General features: G+C 31.4%; 1 protein-coding gene across 1 annotated transcript in view; it reads right to left on the bottom strand.

Moving 5' to 3' along the window:
- The window catches only part of LOC144447631 (F-box/LRR-repeat protein 7-like), a 57,338-nt gene extending 36,401 nt beyond the window's left edge, over window positions 1-20,937 (bottom strand). The window contains exons 1-2 of the mRNA XM_078137710.1: window positions 20,843-20,937; window positions 17,945-18,091 (exon numbers count right to left, since the gene is read on the bottom strand). Coding sequence (XP_077993836.1) covers window positions 17,945-18,091; window positions 20,843-20,879 — 184 coding nt within the window. The 5' untranslated portion in view covers window positions 20,880-20,937. The remainder of the gene's footprint in view (window positions 1-17,944; window positions 18,092-20,842) is intronic.
- Between the last annotated feature and the right edge of the window lie 1,884 nt (window positions 20,938-22,821).

The raw sequence follows: 22,821 nt of genomic DNA on the forward strand, positions 1-22,821 counted from the left end.
GTGCATTGTTTTTACACTTTCATACTGGCATAGTTCACAATTTTAGTGTCAACTTTCTACTTGTGTGTTCCTTGCAGTGCAATAAAGGAGCTGTGAGCTAATATAAGAATTGGAATTGATAAAACTATAGAATAGCAAGTCTTATATACATCACAAATATCCAATAACACTTTACTATGAAAATTAGAATTATATTTTAACTGTTTCTTTTTGATATTTTTTGTCATTTAGACTGTTAAAGTATAATGACAAATGAAAGTATACTCTTACTTTTTTATCCTTTTCTTGTATTTTTAACTGAGTGACTGACCAACCCATCATTATTAACTTGTGACGATGAGAAACACATTAAGTATAGCTGACTTAACTCAGTATATCATAAGTATCAATCACATTACTGTCCAAGCCCATTTTGTCATTTTTTAAACTTTTCTTATTTTGTAAAGGTTTGCAAACAACTATAAAATGACCTTACCCTATTTACTGATATGACACGTTATCACCATGACAACAGATAAGTGCTGAAAAACATTTTCATGCTGGTTCTCTTTTTACAATTTAACTATTTTTAAAACATTTGACTTTGAGGTATAGACCTTAAGTAACAACAAATTTATAGATCTGATTTGATATCAGTACTCTAGTCATTATTTGATATCAGTATTCTAGTCATTATTTGATATCAGTACTCTAGTCATTACTTGATATCAGTACTCTAGTCATTACTTGATATCAGTACTCTAGTCATTACTTGATATCAGTACTCTAGTCATTACTTGATATCAGTACTCTAGTCATTACTTGATATCAGTATTCTAGTCATTATTTGATATTAGTATTCTAGTCATTATTTGATATCAGTATTCTAGTCATTACTTGATATCAGTACTCTAGTCATTACTTGATATCAGTACTCTAGTCATTATTTGATATCAGTATTCTAGTCATTACTTGATATCAGTACTCTAGTCATTACTTGATATCAGTACTCTAGTCATTATTTGATATCAGTACTCTAGTCATTATTTGATATCAGTACTCTAGTCATTATTTGGTATCAGTACTCTAGTCATTATTTGGTATCAGTACTCTAGTCATTATTTGATATCAGTACTCTAGTCATTACTTGATATCAGTACTCTAGTCATTACTTGATATCAGTACTCTAGTCATTACCTGATATCAGTACTCTAGTCATTATTTGGTATCAGTACTCTAGTCATTACTTGATATCAGTACTCTAGTCATTACTTGATATCAGTACTCTAGTCATTACTTGATATCAGTACTCTAGTCATTATTTGATATCAGTATTCTAGTCATTACTTGATATCAGTACTCTAGTCATTACTTGATATCAGTACTCTAGTCATTACTTGATATCAGTACTCTAGTCATTCTTTGATATCAGTACTCTAGTCATTCTTTGATATCAGTACTCTAGTCATTACTTGATATCAGTACTCTAGTCATTATTTGATATCAGTACTCTAGTCATTATTTGATATCAGTACTCTAGTCATTACTTGATATCAGTACTCTAGTCATTATTTGATATCAGTACTCTAGTCATTATTTGATATCAGTACTCTAGTCATTACCTGATATCAGTACTCTAGTCATTACCTGATATCAGTACTCTAGTCATTATTTGATATCAGTACTCTAGTCATTACTTGATATCAGTACTCTAGTCATTACTTGATATCAGTACTCTAGTCATTATTTGATATCAGTACTCTAGTCATTATTTGATATCAGTACTCTAGTCATTACCTGGTATCAGTACTCTAGTCATTACTTGATATCAGTATTCTAGTCATTACTTGATATCAGTACTCTAGTCATTACTTGATATCAGTACTCTAGTCATTATTTGATATCAGTACTCTAGTCATTACTTGATATCAGTACTCTAGTCATTACTTGATATCAGTACTCTAGTCATTACTTGATATCAGTACTCTAGTCATTATTTGATATCAGTACTCTAGTCATTATTTGATATCAGTACTCTAGTCATTACTTGATATCAGTACTCTAGTCATTATTTGATATCAGTACCCTAGTCATTATTTGATATCAGTACTCTAGTCATTACCTGATATCAGTATTCTAGTCATTATTTGATATCAGTACTCTAGTCATTACTTGATATCAGTACATTAGTCATTACTTGATATCAGTACTCTAGTCATTACTTGATATCAGTATTCTAGTCATTACTTGATATCAGTATTCTAGTCATTATTTGATATCAGTATTCTAGTCATTATTTGATATCAGTATTCTAGTCATTATTTGATATCAGTATTCTAGTCATTATTTGATATCAGTATTCTAGTCATTATTTGATATCAGTACTCTAGTCATTACCTGATATCAGTACTCTAGTCATTATTTGATATCAGTACTCTAGTCATTACTTGATATCAGTACTCTAGTCATTACTTGATATCAGTACTCTAGTCATTATTTGATATCAGTACTCTAGTCATTACTTGATATCAGTACTCTAGTCATTACTTGATATCAGTACTCTAGTCATTATTTGATATCAGTACTCTAGTCATTATTTGATATCAGTACTCTAGTCATTACCTGATATTAGTACTCTAGTCATTACTTGATATCAGTATTCTAGTCATTACTTGATATCAGTACTCTAGTCATTACTTGATATCAGTACTCTAGTCATTATTTGATATCAGTACTCTAGTCATTACTTGATATCAGTACTCTAGTCATTACTTGATATCAGTACTCTAGTCATTACTTGATATCAGTACTCTAGTCATTATTTGATATCAGTACTCTAGTCATTACTTGATATCAGTACTCTAGTCATTACTTGATATCAGTACTCTAGTCATTATTTGATATCAGTACTCTAGTCATTATTTGATATCAGTACTCTAGTCATTATTTGATATCAGTATTCTAGTCATTATTTGATATCAGTACTCTAGTCATTACCTGATATCAGTACTCTAGTCATTATTTGATATCAGTACTCTAGTCATTACCTGATATCAGTATTCTAGTCATTATTTGATATCAGTACTCTAGTCATTACTTGATATCAGTACATTAGTCATTACTTGATATCAGTACTCTAGTCATTACTTGATATCAGTATTCTAGTTATTACTTGATATCAGTATTCTAGTCATTATTTGATATCAGTATTCTAGTCATTATTTGATATCAGTATTCTAGTCATTATTTGATATCAGTATTCTAGTCATTATTTGATATCAGTATTCTAGTCATTATTTGATATCAGTATTCTAGTCATTATTTGATATCAGTATTCTAGTCATTATTTGATATCAGTAGTCTAGTCATTACTTGATATCAGTACTCTAGTCATTATTTGATATCAGTACTCTAGTCATTATTTGATATCAGTACTCTAGTCATTACCTGATATCAGTACTCTAGTCATTATTTGATATCAGTACTCTAGTCATTATTTGATATCAGTACTCTAGTCATTACCTGATATCAGTACTCTAGTCATTATTTGATATCAGTACTCTAGTCATTATTTGATATCAGTACTCTAGTCATTATTTGATATCAGTACTCTAGTCATTATTTGATATCAGTACTCTAGTCATTATTTGATATCAGTACTCTAGTCATTATTTGATATCAGTACTCTAGTCATTATTTGATATCAGTATTCTAGTCATTATTTGATATCAGTATTCTAGTCATTATTTGATATCAGTACTCTAGTCATTATTTGATATCAGTACTCTAGTCATTACTTGATATCAGTATTCTAGTCATTATTTGATATCAGTACTCTAGTCATTACTTGATATCAGTACTCTAGTCATTATTTGATATCAGTACTCTAGTCATTACTTGATATCAGTACTCTAGTCATTATTTGATATCAGTACTCTAGTCATTACTTGATATCAGTATTCTAGTCATTATTTGATATCAGTACTCTAGTCATTACTTGATATCAGTATTCTAGTCATTACCTGATATCAGTACTCTAGTCATTACTTGATATCAGTACTCTAGTCATTATTTGATATCAGTACTCTAGTCATTATTTGATATCAGTACTCTAGTCATTACTTGATATCAGTACTCTAGTCATTACCTGATATCAGTACTCTAGTCATTACTTGATATCAGTATTCTAGTCATTATTTGATATCAGTACTCTAGTCATTATTTGATATCAGTACTCTAGTCATTATTTGATATCAGTACTCTAGTCATTATTTGATATCAGTATTCTAGTCATTATTTGATATCAGTACTCTAGTCATTATTTGATATCAGTACTCTAGTCATTATTTGATATCAGTACTCTAGTCATTATTTGATATCAGTATTCTAGTCATTATTTGATATCAGTACTCTAGTCATTATTTGATATCAGTACTCTAGTCATTATTTGATATCAGTACTCTAGTCATTACTTGATATCAGTATTCTAGTCATTATTTGATATCAGTACTCTAGTCATTACTTGATATCAGTACTCTAGTCATTACTTGATATCAGTATTCTAGTCATTACCTGATATCAGTACTCTAGTCATTACTTGATATCAATACTCTAGTCATTATTTGATATCAGTACTCTAGTCATTATTTGATATCAGTACTCTAGTCATTACTTGATATCAGTATTCTAGTCATTACCTGATATCAGTACTCTAGTCATTACTTGATATCAGTACTCTAGTCATTATTTGATATCAGTACTCTAGTCATTATTTGATATCAGTACTCTAGTCATTATTTGATATCAGTACTCTAGTCATTATTTGATATCAGTATTCTAGTCATTATTTGATATCAGTACTCTAGTCATTATTTGATATCAGTACTCTAGTCATTATTTGATATCAGTACTCTAGTCATTATTTGATATCAGTACTCTAGTCATTATTTGATATCAGTACTCTAGTCATTATTTGATATCAGTACTCTAGTCATTATTTGATATCAGTACTCTAGTCGTTATTTGATATCAGTATTCTAGTCGTTATTTGATATCAGTACTCTAGTCGTTATTTGATATCAGTACTCTAGTCATTATTTGATATCAGTACTCTAGTCATTATTTGATATCAGTACTCTAGTCATTATTTGATATCAGTACTCTAGTCGTTATTTGATATCAGTACTCTAGTCGTTATTTGATATCAGTATTCTAGTCGTTATTTGATATCAGTACTCTAGTCATTATTTGATATCAGTACTCTAGTCATTATTTGATATCAGTATTCTAGTCATTATTTGATATCAGTACTCTAGTCATTATTTGATATCAGTACTCTAGTCGTTATTTGATATCAGTACTCTAGTCGTTATTTGATATCAGTACTCTAGTCGTTATTTGATATCAGTATTCTAGTCATTATTTGATATCAGTATTCTAGTCATTATTTGATATCAGTATTCTAGTCATTATTTGATATCAGTACTCTAGTCATTATTTGATATCAGTACTCTAGTCATTATTTGATATCAGTACTCTAGTCATTATTTGATATCAGTACTCTAGTCATTATTTGATATCAGTACTCTAGTCATTACTTGATATCAGTACTCTAGTCATTATTTGATATCAGTACTCTAGTCATTATTTGATATCAGTACTCTAGTCATTATTTGATATCAGTACTCTAGTCATTATTTGATATCAGTACTCTAGTCATTATTTGATATCAGTACTCTAGTCATTATTTGATATCAGTATTCTAGTCATTATTTGATATCAGTATTCTAGTCATTATTTGATATCAGTACTCTAGTCATTATTTGATATCAGTATTCGTCATTATTTGATATCAGTACTCTAGTCATTATTTGATATCAGTACTCTAGTCATTATTTGATATCAGTACGTTAGTCATTATTTGATATCAGTACTCTAGTCATTACTTGATATCAGTACTCTAGTCATTATTTGATATCAGTACTATTTCCAGTTAAAATGCACAAAAACTTTATGAATTATAAATTTATATAAATATCATATTTCCAGTTAGAATTCACAAAAATAATATAAATTATGAATTTATATAAATATTATATGTCAAATTAGAATGTATATAAGATTCACGCCATGAGTGGCCTTTCTCAAATAGTTTGAAATGACTTCAACACAAACTTTCACATTGATAATCTGATAAGAGAAATTCATCTAATATATCTGAAAAATGTTTTAATGCTAAGAATGTTAGTACTCTTATACCCTGATACCTTGTGTATATGAATAACACATTGCACAAATCAATACTATCCAAGAATAACACATTGCACAAATCAATACTATCCAAGAATAACACATTGCACAAATCAATACTATCCAAGAATAACACATTGCACAAATCAATACTATCCAAGAATAACACATTGCACAAATCAATATCATCCAAGAATAACACATTGCACAAATCAATACTATCCAAGAATAACACATTGCACAAATCAATACTATCCAAGAATAACACATTGCACAAATCAATACTATCCAAGAATAACACATTGCACAAATCAATATCATCCAAGAATAACACATTGCACAAATCAATACTATCCAAGAATAACACATTGCACAAATCAATACTATCCAAGAATAACACATTGCACAAATCAATATCATCCAAGAATAACACATTGCACAAATCAATACTATCCAAGAATAACACATTGCACAAATCAATACCATCCAAGAATAACACATTGCACAAATCAATATCATCCAAGAATAACACATTGCACAAATCAATACTATCCAAGAATAACACATTGCACAAATCAATACTATCCAAGAATAACACATTGCACAAATCAATATCATCCAAGAATAACACATTGCACAAATCAATACTATCCAAGAATAACACATTGCACAAATCAATACTATCCAAGAATAACACATTGCACAAATCAATACTATCCAAGAATAACACATTGCACAAATCAATACTATCCAAGAATAACACATTGCACAAATCAATACTATCCAAGAATAACACATTGCACAAATCAATACTATCCAAGAATAACACATTGCACAAATCAATACTATCCAAGAATAACACATTGCACAAATCAATACTATCCAAGAATAACACATTGCACAAATCAATACTATCCAAGAATAACACATTGCACAAATCAATACTATCCAAGAATAACACATTGCACAAATCAATACTATCCAAGAATAACACATTGCACAAATCAATACTATCCAAGAATAACACATTGCACAAATCAATACTATCCAAGAATAACACATTGCACAAATCAATATTATCCAAGAATAACACATTGCACAAATCAATACTATCCAAGAATAACACATTGCACAAATCAATACTATCCAAGAATAACACATTGCACAAATCAATATCATCCAAGAATAACACATTGCACAAATCAATACTATCCAAGAATAACACATTGCACAAATCAATACTATCCAAGAATAACACATTGCACAAATCAATACTATCCAAGAATAACACATTGCACAAATCAATACTATCCAAGAATAACACATTGCACAAATCAATACTATCCAAGAATAACACATTGCACAAATCAATACTATCCAAGAATAACACATTGCACAAATCAATATCATCCAAGAATAACACATTGAAATATTGAAAGTCATTATAATATTTTCACAGTTAACTAATCACTTTATATTTTATACTTTTGATAGTTGTGTCATCACAATAAAATGAATTTAAACTTGTCAGAAAGTCCAGGGTACAGGTATGTAACTAGAAGTATGTTGAAAATTGTATAACACATATCAATGTCTTCCACAGGTGAGTCCTAAAAGATTGTCAACCATGTTGTGTGTTGTCAGTCTGTTTGTAAACCACATCAGCCATGTACATGTATGCAGTCCCTATAATTACGTCTTGTATCAATGTGTGTTTACAAATGGGTGTGTACTGTTTTCAGAAAAATTTGTTTAACACTGTTCAAGCTTTGTACACTAGCTATTTGTGGCTTTGGGGGTTATTTAACCATTTGTTTGGTATTTTAAGTTAGTGGCAAGTGAAGATAGACTGTTGATTTGTTTGTTTGGTATATTAAGTTAGTGGCAAGTGAAGACAGACTGTTGATTTGTTTGTTTTTATGACATCAATAAATTGTTACATAGGTGAAAAAGAAATGACTCTTAGAAGAATTTAGAATTTTTAGTTCATCTGTTCAAATATTCAGACCAACAAGTATGTCAACTCTTTTTCAATTTCTACAAATCATTTCTAAATTGTTGGTCAAAAATGACAATCATTTACATATTCAAATTCAGATCAAAATTAAGGCACCAGTTCAAACCGTAGCCCTGGTCCAAAGTAGAATTAGGCAGGAAACAATGTCCAATCCCAACCTAACCAAAAATACAGCATGTTTATAAATCCCAACCTAAACAAAGGAAGGATTGTTGAAGAGAATGAAATACATGACTTGACAAGATTGTAACTGATACACTACATCAGCTATGTGTTATACGTCACCATTCCGACTGATGTCTGGCGTGAGTGTTTGTGAGTGTAACTATATTTATATGTTGTGCTCTCATTTACTGACCTGATTATGCTCTGTTTAACAACGCAAAAACTAGTCAGAACTTTTGAAAACCTTTCGAGTTGAGTTTTGTTGAGACCATCCTATTTTCTTTCATGCTTTTATATATGCATATGTTATGATGTGCTTATTAATCTATTTATCTATCTATATCTATCTATCTATCTATCTATCTATCTATCTCTTATAATCTATCTTTATCTATATATCTATCTCTATATATCTATCTTATAATCTATATATATCTGTCTATGTGTCTATCTTATAATCTCTCTTATAATATATGTCTGTCTCTATCTGTCTATCCATCCATCCATCCATCCATCCATCCATCCATCCATCCATCCATCCATCCATCTATCCATCTATCTAGGAGTGCAAAAGTAATGAGTAGAACAGTCCTGATAAATAAATTAAATTCTGACGTTTCAAATCAATATTCTTCCTCATAGGATATCAAGGCAAGATCTATAATAATTAGGTCATCACCTGACTGTATATCTTAAAATGTAATGGAATAGAACAACATAGTACCACAAGTTCTTATAAATGGTTAAATATACACAAGGAAAGATCTAGTCATGCACACAAAAAATAACCCTATAGAACACTCCTGAAAGATAGAATAAGCTTAGTTAGATATTATTAGGAAATGATATAAATAATCTGTTAATTCCATGGGTTTCAGCATTCCGAGGCAGAAAATGATTTCCTCCTCTTTCAACCTCAATCGATTCTCATTGCCAGAAACCTTACAAATTCCTGAAATATACTTATCTGATGCACTATAATTGTTAGTAATAACATGCACAGATACTGGATAATTATAATTCTTTTGTCTGGTGAAACGGAGAAGGTCCACGAAATGATCACCATGATAACATACAGTCAAATCTGTATCCAAAAGACCACATTTCTGGTGTAATGCAATACACTATGTTAGTACTGATATAAGTAAACCTACTCGTAACCGTCATCTATCTATCTAATGTATAAATAATCATTATACATATACATGTAAATATTCACTGCTACAACTGATATGGTGATATATACATGTAAATATTCACTGCTACAACTGATATGTGATATATACATGTAAATATTCACTGCTACAACTGATATGTGATATATACATGTAAATATTCACTGCTACAACTGATATGGTGACATATACATGTAAATATTCACTGCTACAACTGATATGTGATATATACATGTAAATATTCACTGCTACAACTGATATGGTGACATATACATGTAAATATTCACTGCTACAACTGATATGGTGATATATACATGTAAATATTCACTGCTACAACTGATATGTGATATATACATGTAAATATTCACTGCTACAACTGATATGGTGACATATACATGTAAATATTCACTGCTACAACTGATATGGTGATATATACATGTAAATATTCACTGCTACAACTGATATGTGATATATACATGTAAATATTCACTGCTACAACTGATATGGTGACATATACATGTAAATATTCACTGCTACAACTGATATGTGATATATACATGTAAATATTCACTGCTACAACTGATATGTGATATATACATGTAAATATTCACTGCTACAACTGATATGGTGATATAATAAATAGGATCATTTTATTCACTTGATAATCCTTTCTTAACATGAGCCAGAATCAATACAATGTGAAAGTTACAAACATGGTTGTTATGGACCACATTTGTGTGTTTTTGTGGACTATTGGCATGAGATACTAACTAGGGGAGTAAAGCAACAACTGTATGTAATACTGACTAGGGGAGTAAAGAAACAACTGTATGTAATACTGACTAGGGGAGTAAAGAAACAACTGTATGTAATACTGACTAGGGGAGTAAAGAAACAACTGTATGTAATACTGACTAGGGGAGTAAAGAAACAACTGTATGTAATACTGACTAGGGGAGTAAAGAAACAACTGTATGTAATGAAAGACTGTATCGTACAACAAGTGTTTTGATCTTTAGATAAAAAACTTGACAAACCTCAATTTTTATTATCTGGGAATTTCTACACATATAGTGGTACTTTTATTGTAGTTTACTTTCATACAGATCTATACTATCAAACTGAAGCTATAAATCTATCCATAAATGAACATATAAAGCAAACATTAAAATGTCTGACAAGGGTGAATGTCCAAGATTATAACGTGTCAGAAGGAAGAATTGTCCAGGCTTATCTATAGACTAGATCAATAATCTCTATTCTTTTACAATACTATTGTGTGAGGAATTCAATAGTGTCCAGATAGTGACCTTGTACGATGTACAATTAAACTAGACTACCCAGTGTACACTATGGCAATGTAGTCAACAATGTTAATTCTTTCCTTTCTGATTATCTTTCAGACCTCACTCAAACTCAAACTCAAAACTAAAAAAAAATAATCTATATTTCAAAATGTATGGATCCAAGGACTATGTAGACTCAAAATGTATTTTGTGACAACAGCTCATCTATTACAATGCAAGATGAAAAGAAACACAGAGTGTAACAACATTGTCATGGTAACAAAACAAGTATTCACGTCTCTCTGCAGTATCTAACATCTGACTAAAACTCACATTCCATAAAAAAAAAAGTCCCAAAAAGGATGGTATATTCCATAATGTATCAAAGACAATACCTGGAGGTACTTTGTGTCCTAGCTGCATGCCACAAAACTTGCTATCGAAATAAGATAGTGTTCACTGAGCTTTGAAGATCAGAATTTAGAACCAAAAAGACAAATTTATTAAAATTAGTAATATTTTCTGAAATGTGTAGCAGACCATACAATGTCATCAGATATGTCATTAGTTCTTGTCACTGGTGACTCACATTGGACTTAAATTGAGAGCCAAAAAGAAGAGAAATTTAAAATGGTCATATTTTGTAAAATGTATTGCACACTACCAAAGGTACTTATGTGCACCTGAGGAGACATGAAAAACACACAAGATTTCATTGAAACAAGACAAGTGGTGCTGTCTCTTACTTGGTGAAAAGACATCAAGCAATCATTGTATGCAATTGAAAACACAGAGGAGACATTGAGATGATGCTAAACAAATCCACCCTTTCTTCCCTGACTGCACTTTTGAGAGTCCTGAAGGTATTGAAAAAATCAGACATTTAGCGCAATTGATGGTTTGATGCTTCAAGTTGTCAATGAGACCAATACTAAACAAGCTGTGTAATTCGTGTGTGTATTGTCTTCTCTATGATCTCTCCATTCTGATGACAGACAAAGCCATGTTAGCTGAAATAAAGACACTTGTAAAGCTGTTTTTCACTGTCTACAAAGTGTTTGTTGAATTGGCACTAATATGACCACGTCTTCATTTACTTTATCCATGACCAGAAAACACAGCATAGGTTTGTCTTTCTACTGCTATCCAACTTTCACTTCCATTTTGAAATGTTAACATGTTCTCAATTTATTCTCTAAAATTTCCAACCAAAACCAATAACATTATTTTTATTACATTATGAGGTACACAGTTTGTTATCAAATTGAAAAACGAGGGAAAATTGGGATTGTGAGAATTAATGTGTCTGTCACTGAATCTGCTGTGGGGCTACAATACTTAAAGGTCTGTTAACTGAGCTCAACACATTTTCTATGGTCTTTTTGTATTCTGAAGTGTATTTGTTGTAATGGTGCTTGCTAGCTAGATGTAACTTTCCATTACTGCCGTATTCCCTGCTGGGTTTTTGTCTATTAATACAGCTTTTTGCATCATTACCAAGCACATAGAAATTTGTCACCAAGCATATCAAAATTTGTCATATCAAAATTTGTCACCAAGCACATCAAAAATTGTCACCAAGCACATCAAAAATTGTCACCAAGCATATCAAAATTTGTCACCAAGCATATCAAAATTTGTCACTAGCATATCAAAATTTGTCAAGGATGACTTAACACCTTTTGCAAAGAAATGTCAAACTTTAGAATAAAATTTTAGATTTTGTATCCTTTCTATTCCTGCTTCTTTTTTTATTCTAAAACTTTCACAAAATGAAGGAAAGATTTTACAGCTCAGTTAATTTATGTTGTTTTCCTTGACTGCATATGTGACAAACTGCATGCATATAGCTTTGTTTAGTGACCACTCACAAACACAACTGAATTATATGTACCTACAGACATAATGTACAGTGCTTACAAACTTATAAAAGTTACTTGAACTTAGTTCATCTGTTTTCATGCTCAACTGATGTCAGATTCCAGACATATTTAATAATCACAGCATATAACTTGACTTATTCCACACAATATTTACTTGTCAGATTTATATGGCGACACTTTTCAACATTTTATATCACAAATTATATCATAACCAATGTAATTTGATAGTTTCCAGAGGAATAAATTGAATATTTAAGAACTTGCAGAGAAAAATGAGAAATTCCTTGACTTTCAGCAACACTTCAGTTGCATGTGACAGATATTTTAGGATTGTAACCTTTCAATACCACACATACATAAAAAATGTGCCAAATCAGAGTTCCTTTGTTTTCTGTTGGTTACCAACACTTTTTGAACAAGAAAAAAATCATAAACTTTGTGATTTCACAATAAAACTTTTGACACAAATGCGTCAGTGGGGACAATATGTACAAATTTAGTCCAAAATTAAACTGATAAATATCACTAGACTACTACAAAAGCAAATTTTGGGTAAGGGAAAAGGCTTGATAATGGAGGGAATACAAACAGTTTGAAGTTTGAAGGGGTTGTAGCTAGACTTTGTCAATAGACTGTGATAAAAGTTGTCTGTACTAAGTAAATACTTTGATAACTATTTACCAGCCAGAATGAACAAAATCAGTAGTTACAAGAAAAACATTTCCAACTGACACTTTGTGGAAAATACCAACTCTACTGGACAGACTTTGTAGATACATTGATGAACAAAATACCAACTATACTGGACAGACTTTGTAGATACATTGATGAACAAAATACCAACTATACTGGACAGACTTTGTAGATACATTGATGAACAAAATACCAACTATACTGGACAGACTTTGTAGATACATTGATGAACAAAATACCAAGTTATATGAATGATATTTCTGACATATTGTTTGGTTGAATTTTAGAACAACTATAAACACATTAAAATATTGATGAACATAACTATTGTAGTGTAAACTTAATAAAGTCAATATTTAACACTTGACAGGCATTATGATAGATAACAACAAAAGCTCTACATCCTATATTTCTGACCAGCTATGAACTCAGTCTCATATTTAGGTTTGTCTACTTTAGTATGGAATTCACTGTTACATTACTGACATATATTATGATGAACATTTTGAACAATTGTACAATCTGTAGATAGACTATGAAAACATATTATGATGAACACTTTACACACTTTATGTACAATATGGTATTTTATGATGAACACTTTACACACTTTATGTACAATATGGTATTTTATGATGAACACTTTACACACTTTATGTACAATATGGTATTTTATGATGAACACTTTACACACTTTATGTACAATATGGTATTTTATGATGAACACTTTACACACTTTATGTACAATATGGTATTTTATGATGAACACTTTACACACTTTATGTACAATATGGTATTTTATGATGAACACTTTACACACTTTATGTACAATATGGTATTTTATGATGAACACTTTACACACTTTATGTACAATATGGTATTTTATGATGAACACTTTACACACTTTATGTACAATATGGTATTTTATGATGAACACTTTACACACTTTATGTACAATATGGTATTTTATGATGAACACTTTACACACTTTATGTACAATATGGTATTTTATGATGAACACTTTACACAATTTATGTACAATATGGTATTTTATGATGAACACTACACACTTTATGTACAATATGGTATTTTATGATGAACAACTTTACAGACTTTATGTCTATAAAACTGTACATATATAAAAACATAGATAGATGTCTATAAAACTGTACATATATAAAAACATAGATGTCTATAAAACTGTACATATATAAAAACATAGATGTCTATAAAACTGTACATATATAAAAACATAGATGTCTATAAAACTGTACATATATAAAAATATAGATAGATGTCTATAAAACTGTACATATATAAAAATATAGATAGATGTCTATAAAACTGTACATATATAAAAACATAGATGTCTATAAAACTGTACATATATAAAAACATAGATGTCTATAAAACTGTACATATATAAAAATATAGATATCTATAAAAGCTGTACATATATAAAAACATAGATAGATGTCTATAAAACTCTACATATATAAAAACATAGATATATGTCTATAAAACTACATATATAAAAACATAGATAGATGTCTATAATGCTGTACATATATAAAAACATAGATAGATGTCTATATATTAGGATAAACAATTTAAATTAAGGATATTTGATTGGCCTAAATGAACACAATAAATAATTCTAGAGATAAGATATCTGGACTTAGAATAGAACTGTAAACACATTTAGTAAACTATTGTGATGAATACTACAATTATATAACATACAGATTTAGACTATACAATAATTACAATAGTTGGAATACTTGAGACACACACTGGTACCATCTCTATTTGATCTTATCTCTGTATGCTGTATCACACACATCTCTCAAAATCATCTGTAATTTTAGGAGCTAAAATTTACACTACATTAAACCCTCACATTTAAACACACAGTACAGTTTTAGTGTTGAATTGCTATGATTTCAAACACACAGTACAGTTTTAGTGTTGAATTTCTATAATTTCAAACACACAGTACAGTTTTAGTGTTGAATTGCTATAATTTCAAATACACAGTACAGTTTTAGTGTTGAATTTCTATAATTTCAAAGTATTGACTTTATTCGTCTATCCATGTGTCTCTTATTTTAAACTAAAATGGTTGTCAAATTTTAAGATTTCTTAATTTGTTATAATTACCTTCAGTTCTTTATCATAATTGTGTACACTAATTAATCATAATTGTGTACACTAATTAATCATAATTGTGTACACTAATTAATCATAATTGTGTACACTAATTAATCATAATTGTGTACACTAATTAATCATAAAAATATTTACTATCAGTACAAACTTTCATCAACTTTTTCATTCTTTTATCCTTACAAATATATCAATCTGTATTTAATGTAATTTACGAAAACTTAATTCCACTATTTTAGATATCAGATTATCATCATATCAAGTCAATCAATTGTTATATTCTTACATATTTTAGCTAATACATACCTACACCACAATCTGTTGCTACTGACAACTCAGAAACCATTGACGAGAACAGACTACCATGAAATTAGCTTTGGTGTAATTCAAAATTGTTCTTTTAATAATACATATTTTATGATGAAACTAGATGGGAAATACTATAATATTATGGAACACCTGAAAGACTAACAATTGTTGTTGTGTAAATGTGCTGCATTTGATTGGATATAGTTAAGATACACTGTGTAATTTGGTGGTGAACTATAGAACACAGTGACTTGGGTGTGTGTATTTGTTTTTTTCTATTCACTATGTCAATACAGTTTTATTCCCTATGCTAACACACACCTTAGGATTTCAGTCAAAATAATTGACACAACTGTTTGAAACTGCACCCAAATTTGTGTCTAGGTCAGTTTGTAATATGCCTACCTGAGTTGAGGGGAATGAATCTTTATAGCAATATCTAATTGATGGTGATAAAATCAGTATATCAAATTAACCTGCCCCTCTTGCTAGCAAAATAGATTAGCCCTTCTAAAAATATGAACAATAGGGTTCAACCAAAATACAGGCAGTGTCGGGGGTTGAAGGTTAACACCTTTATAAACAATTTTGTTGTGAAACTATTACATTTTACAGTCTTTATTACCTAGTAAATCAGCACAGTAAAATGTACTATTTGGAAAAAAGCACTTCAGTCAAGTATTTTTTCACTAGCTTGAAAATGTATAGAGAGAGATGAACTCTTTGAATTAATCTCAGGCTGCCAACTTTAATAGTACTGTTATGTCTGTAACTTATAAGTCACTGTAGACCCAGACAGATACTGATATCTAGATATGACTGTGAGGCACTGACAGATACTGATATCTAGATATGACTGTGAGGCACTGTAGACCCAGACAGATACAGATATCTAGATTTAGTTGATAGGCAATACCTAGTTGACAATCCATTGAACATCTCTTAGGTGAATATGTTTGCATACTACATTCCTCTATTGTTTGTTTAGAAGTGTATTAGCATTTGTGAGATAAAGCTATCAGTGAGCTGTGCCTGACCATAGTTTTCTATCTATCACAATGCTTTTGTAGGCTTTCAAAACTGACTACCACTGGTTTCAAAGCTTTCACAACTGACTACCACTGGTTTCAAAGCTTTCACAACTGACTACCACTGGTTTTAAATATTCAGGGCTTTGCTTTGTTCTTGTAATCATTTCTAAGATCCAGGTCTATTGAGCTAGTATTAAACAATTTGCATACATGATGATTTGACAGGTTTTCATCAGTGTGAAACAAGTTTGCAATATCACTACCCACTGCAGCCATTTTGATATAATCCCCCCTCCCCCCCCCCCCCCCCAATGTCCCTGATATTCAGTCAGGGCATTCAAGAGTCCCTCCCCTTATTCCCCTCCCAATTCCATTATATTTGCATCATGTAATCTGTTTATATTGCTATGTTTGTGTGTGTCATGTTTTTCAATACTTATAATTTATTTGGTTGCTATGACAATAACTTATAACAAGACTGAGGTATGGCCAAATAAAATATGTGCTAATTGCATACATTTCAAAGAAGTAGGTGCAGTAATACTTTTTTTCATTTTATTTTGGATTATTATTTCTTGAACTACAAAAAAATGAAGGGATAGTAGAAAAAGAAAGGTTGAGTCATTAGTAATCAAAACTCCTTTTTTCTTATTTTTTGGCTATCAACATCTGTAACAGCGTACAGAAGTCTGGCATTGACAATGTGTAGACAACATACAATAAATCACAGAGTGACACTTAGGTAATGAAGACATAATAGTCCTTCTGGTTTCAACAGTTTTTACAGACCACTTATTCATGAAAAGGTACAATTACAAATACATTCAACTCTTAAGAATTCCGTAAATCCCAAGTTTACTTTTTAAATGAAGAAAAACCACTAAACCTATTTCAAGGTAGAAACGGTCATTTCTTTTCACATTACCTGACTGTGGTAAATCAAGTGTGAAGTGTAAATTTCAAGAGAATTACCAACTATTGTCAAACTCACCTTGTCTTTGTAATTGTTCTGCATGATGGAGTTGAGCATGTTGTTTGTGTACACCTAGAGTACCATTAGGTAATGGTTTGTGAGGTGTGAAGTCATCAAATGTTGTACTGCTTAAATCAGACTGTGACTGACTGGAATTGGTTTTCCCTGTCAAAATACGAAAATAACACCTTTTTCATTCAAATGCTGGTCTGTCTGTGGTTTTAAAGCAAAAAGGATTGTATAATTTTATGGAATAAATTGATGGTAAATAATAAATGTCTCAGTTGTTATTGTCTATTCACTATATAATCTAGAACTAGTATGAATTGCAGTAAAAGAGAAGTTTTTTGTCCTGACTTATTTATTACCAACCATGTTATGGAACATATGTATGTATGTATGTATGTATGTATGTATGTATGTATGTATGTATGTATGTATGTGTGTGTGTGTATGTATGTATTGTATGTATGTATGTATGTATGTATGTATGTATGTATGTATGTATGTATGTATGTATGTGTGTATGTATGTGTGTATGTATGTATGTACGTATTGTATGTATGTATGTATGTATGTATGTATGTATGTGTGTATGTATGTATGTATTGTATGTATGTATGTATGTATGTGTGTATGTATGTATGTATGTATGTATTGTATGTATGTATGGATGGATGGATGGATGGATGTATGGATGTATATATATACAGAGACAGACAGACAGACAGACAGACACAGACAGAAACAGATGGATAGCCAGACAGACACACACACACACACACACACACACACTCACATACATACATATTGAAACTTAACTTGCTAGATGAACTTTTGAAATTAAAAACATTTACAGGTCACCATTATTGAGGAGTTTATTTTACTTGAATGCAGCCTAAAACCCAATAATTTTTGCATTATAAAACAGATTCATGTGTAGGCTAAATTTAAATGTATCCTATCATTAGAAAAATGAAATTCTTTATGTATTTCAAAATAAAACACTAATATTTCCTCAAGGTATGAAAACTTTGCCCGTCTCTCCTCGACAAAAAATACAAAAGTTAGCAAACCCCAGAGAATTTCAATTATGTCAGTTTATGTAGAATTCAAATTTTCATATACCTAAAAGCTATGACCACTTCAACAGAACTACACAACTCTAACCATTAAATTTAATGACACCACCCTCACATTTTGTTTAAAGTTAGTAAAATTCTAATAAAAAGAAATCCTACTCAACAGACAAATAAAAACAGGAACATAAAGAATAAAAAAACCTGAACCCAAATAGGTCACAACCTAGTGTTATTTCAGTTTTGTAGCAGACTACAGCTTCCCCTAAAAAAAATTGGCCATCACATTTTCAGTAAATTTGTGCATTATTTTTCATATTTTTTTGGAAATTTTAGACAAGGACATTTGAAACTTTTGCTTGCCACCAATTTAATACAAAAATTATTCTTTCCTTGTCTCAAACTTGTAAAACAAATCCAACTTATGCCATAGAATTCTAGAATATGGACTGAGGCAGAGTGTCTACATACTACATGTTGTAAAATGTTAATGTACAATCTGTGAGTAGTGCTTGACAAGGTAAGTTTAATTCTGTCTTCAAATAGAGTATAAATTTACCATTATCCTTCTACAGTGACAAAGCATAAGCTGGAAACATGAATGTCTGGTTTGACATTCCTTGCTCTTGGCCAAAATGTCTAAAGAGTTCAGTACTCTCTTTGACAAGGTTGCTCCACAAATGTTGTGTTTTGCCTCAAGGTTTCAATCTGTATCCCTTAACTTTATTTTGTACCTTTCCGACAATGGATATCCACCTCTTTCCACCATTTTGAATCAACATTTGACCTGCGTTCTGAGAGATGACATATGACTAGAAAACTTATCTGACTTTGTTTTACGCCAAAATATGTCGTCTGCGTGTAGCAGACTGGTGACTGGGCATGCATTGCTGACCTTGAATTCTGTGGTGCTAGTAACTGTTACACCACAAACTAATTTGTTTCAGATTTTATCAAAATCAAAATCTAATAATATAATTATTTCCATAACCCATGTTAACATACATCTTTCTAATTGTGGGTTTTCAGCCCATACGATATCGTCTGTACCTCCATGCCAAAAATTGCAGAGTTCACCTGTTATGTGAGTAGACTATGATAGTGAATTGTGGATCTCGATATATCATTTCGGTTCCGACACTGGTCTCTTGTTATTCCTGTCACTTCTCTACATTGTTGTAGACACAGGATGGGGTGCATTTACCCCAAACGGGCGTATTTAATGGGTTAGTTGAGCAGAAATTTGTCAACGTACTGAAAAGGTGTGAAACGTCTCGCGTTGGATATGTCGGACGCCATTACTTTTTAACGATCCGTTTACACAGGTACCAATTAACACAACAGCGCCAAAGTAGTTAACGGGGTACCGTTTTGGGTGGCTGATACATTGTCTTTTTAATTTAATTGACACCTACTTGGTGCGATATGGACTCTAATCGGATTCATTTGTACCAGCACCGTTGCACAACGTTTGTTTATTGTATAATACGTGACACTTCCAATCTGAAATTCGATCAGGATTTTTGTGTTCTGCATGAAATATTTCTTAAAGATTCCCAGCCACCACAGAGCATTTTTGTATGTTTTTTTGTCCCAAATCGGCTCTGTGGGAAGACCAAATGCACGCTTTTGGCACGTTTAACGAGTAGAACGTGAGAACTTTGATTTCATTAGCGAGAAAAACAGACGTTTCATTCGTCACCACGGCACAGGTGTTGTCAAGAACCAATGATAGACTTCCATTGCACTGCTCGACAAACAACAAACGTAACTGTTGCACAAAAGAAAAACATACCTAATCAAAATGTCTGGCTACCGTATTTATGAAAGCACGTACCTTCTGCATCCTGCAGGCGGGAACTATTTGTCCCCATCGTACTCTAGGATTCTAGGATTCTAGGGACTTAATCCAAGTCATGATAGCTAGGCGAGTGTCTCCAAAAGTGGTAGTTATCGGAAAGAGCGCGATAGCTCCGGGGACCCATGCTCTGTCCCGTTGATGAAGAGTGTTGTTGACTATGATTAGCTACTGGTATTCAGTTGTATTTGGCTCATTCAACGAGGATGATCAAATTGTTCAGCGGTCAGCGCCTCTTTTGAAAGACTGCAACCACTTGTTAACATGCGGAAGATAATCCATATATATAAATTCCACAATCAAAGGCAAAGCTGGCGTTTTTCTCCATTCCCTAACTCCATGTGATGTCCCTGACTGGCGCAGCGTGATGGATCGATGCTCGATGGTGTTCGAAGGAGGGATGGTATTGAATATCAGGTAGTAACAGAGTTCTTTGCGCGGTCATAAAAGACAGCGAGTGCAAACCCGAACTGTTTGTGTACGATGTATTGTATAGCTTGGGTTTAATCGATCCCAGTGTGCTACAGCATTTCAATATCAAAGGCCATGATGTCACTCTACTACCGTCACTGCGAGGCGCTCGACTACCACTGCATTTTCCAAAAGCCTCTTTTCACGGCTGTTGCTATTTACTGCCACGCGTGAAAGACTTCGGTATTTGTGCAAAATAGCGTTGAATGTGTTAATGCTGATGCCGTTACGACTCAGTGACAACGGTGATGAAATCGCTGCTTAGGACATAATTGGAACATCAGCACGTCCAAAGTATACCACTTTAAAACTGTATTTTACGTCCTTAAAAATCACTTACATATGCACATGTCTACATGTACATGTGTGGAGTTTGGAAAGTCACACTGCCCTCTAGTGGTATGGTTTGTGACAAGGTGCATCGCACGTAGACACAACAATGGCAACAAAGATTTGCCATGAAGAACATTATTCTAAATGTACTATACTGTGTATACGTAAACAATCAACTCTCAGGTATCATGAAAAGCAAAACATAAAATCGCCGGATTATACGCATAGTTTTTCCAAAACTTACCTAGCACACTGAAGATATTTTATTAGCTGAAACATCATTTCAAAGCATTTTTTTTTGTTTTCCGTCGCTACGTTGTTAGTGATTAGTGGCCAAGCCGCGTTGATGGAGAAACTCCGGTAAAAATAAAATTGATCATGGAACCCACTTTTTGTGAATGTAAGAGCACTTTTAGTAAACGATTGAATTTACCAAAGATTGTAACTGAGCGCTTCAGGAATTCTTTTTTACCACAGGCAATAAGAATCTTTAATGACCAGTGTTGAGCTGCAGTGCAGTGATCTTGTGGGTTTGAGTTTTGAATTATTGTAGCTATTTAAATTTAACATTACATGTATGTGTATCTTGTTGTGTATCTGTAATAACTGTATCATTTTGTATTTTGTGAATTGTTCTACTGCTGGCAGTGTCCCAATTTCCCCATGTGGGATCAATAAAGTATTTATTATTATTATTATTATTATTATTATTATTATTATTATTATTATTATTATTATTATTATTATTAAATAACATCGTTTTACCGCTCTTTAAAAAATACTCGGCATCAGACACTAGCTATGGCTTCGCTAGGGGTCTAGTAGTGACCGACATAATACATGTATTCATTTCCTTTGGACCCCCCCCCCCCAGCCATTATACATCCCTGTATAAGTGTAGAGTTTTAATTGTTTATTTATTTATCTATTTATCTATCTATCTATCTATCTATCTATCTATCTATCTATCTATCTATCTATCTATCTATCTATCTATCTATCTATCTATCTATCTATCTATCTATCTATCTATCTATCTATCTATTTATTGCATCCCTTTTGTATCAGGGGTTCACTAAGTTAGGAGCAGCACTAACAGAAAATTTAAAAAAATACACTACTAAAAATTAGAGAAGATATAACTAGTATAATCA

Source organism: Glandiceps talaboti, chromosome 16, assembly GCF_964340395.1.
Source record: "Glandiceps talaboti chromosome 16, keGlaTala1.1, whole genome shotgun sequence".
NCBI lineage: Eukaryota > Metazoa > Hemichordata > Enteropneusta > Spengelidae > Glandiceps > Glandiceps talaboti.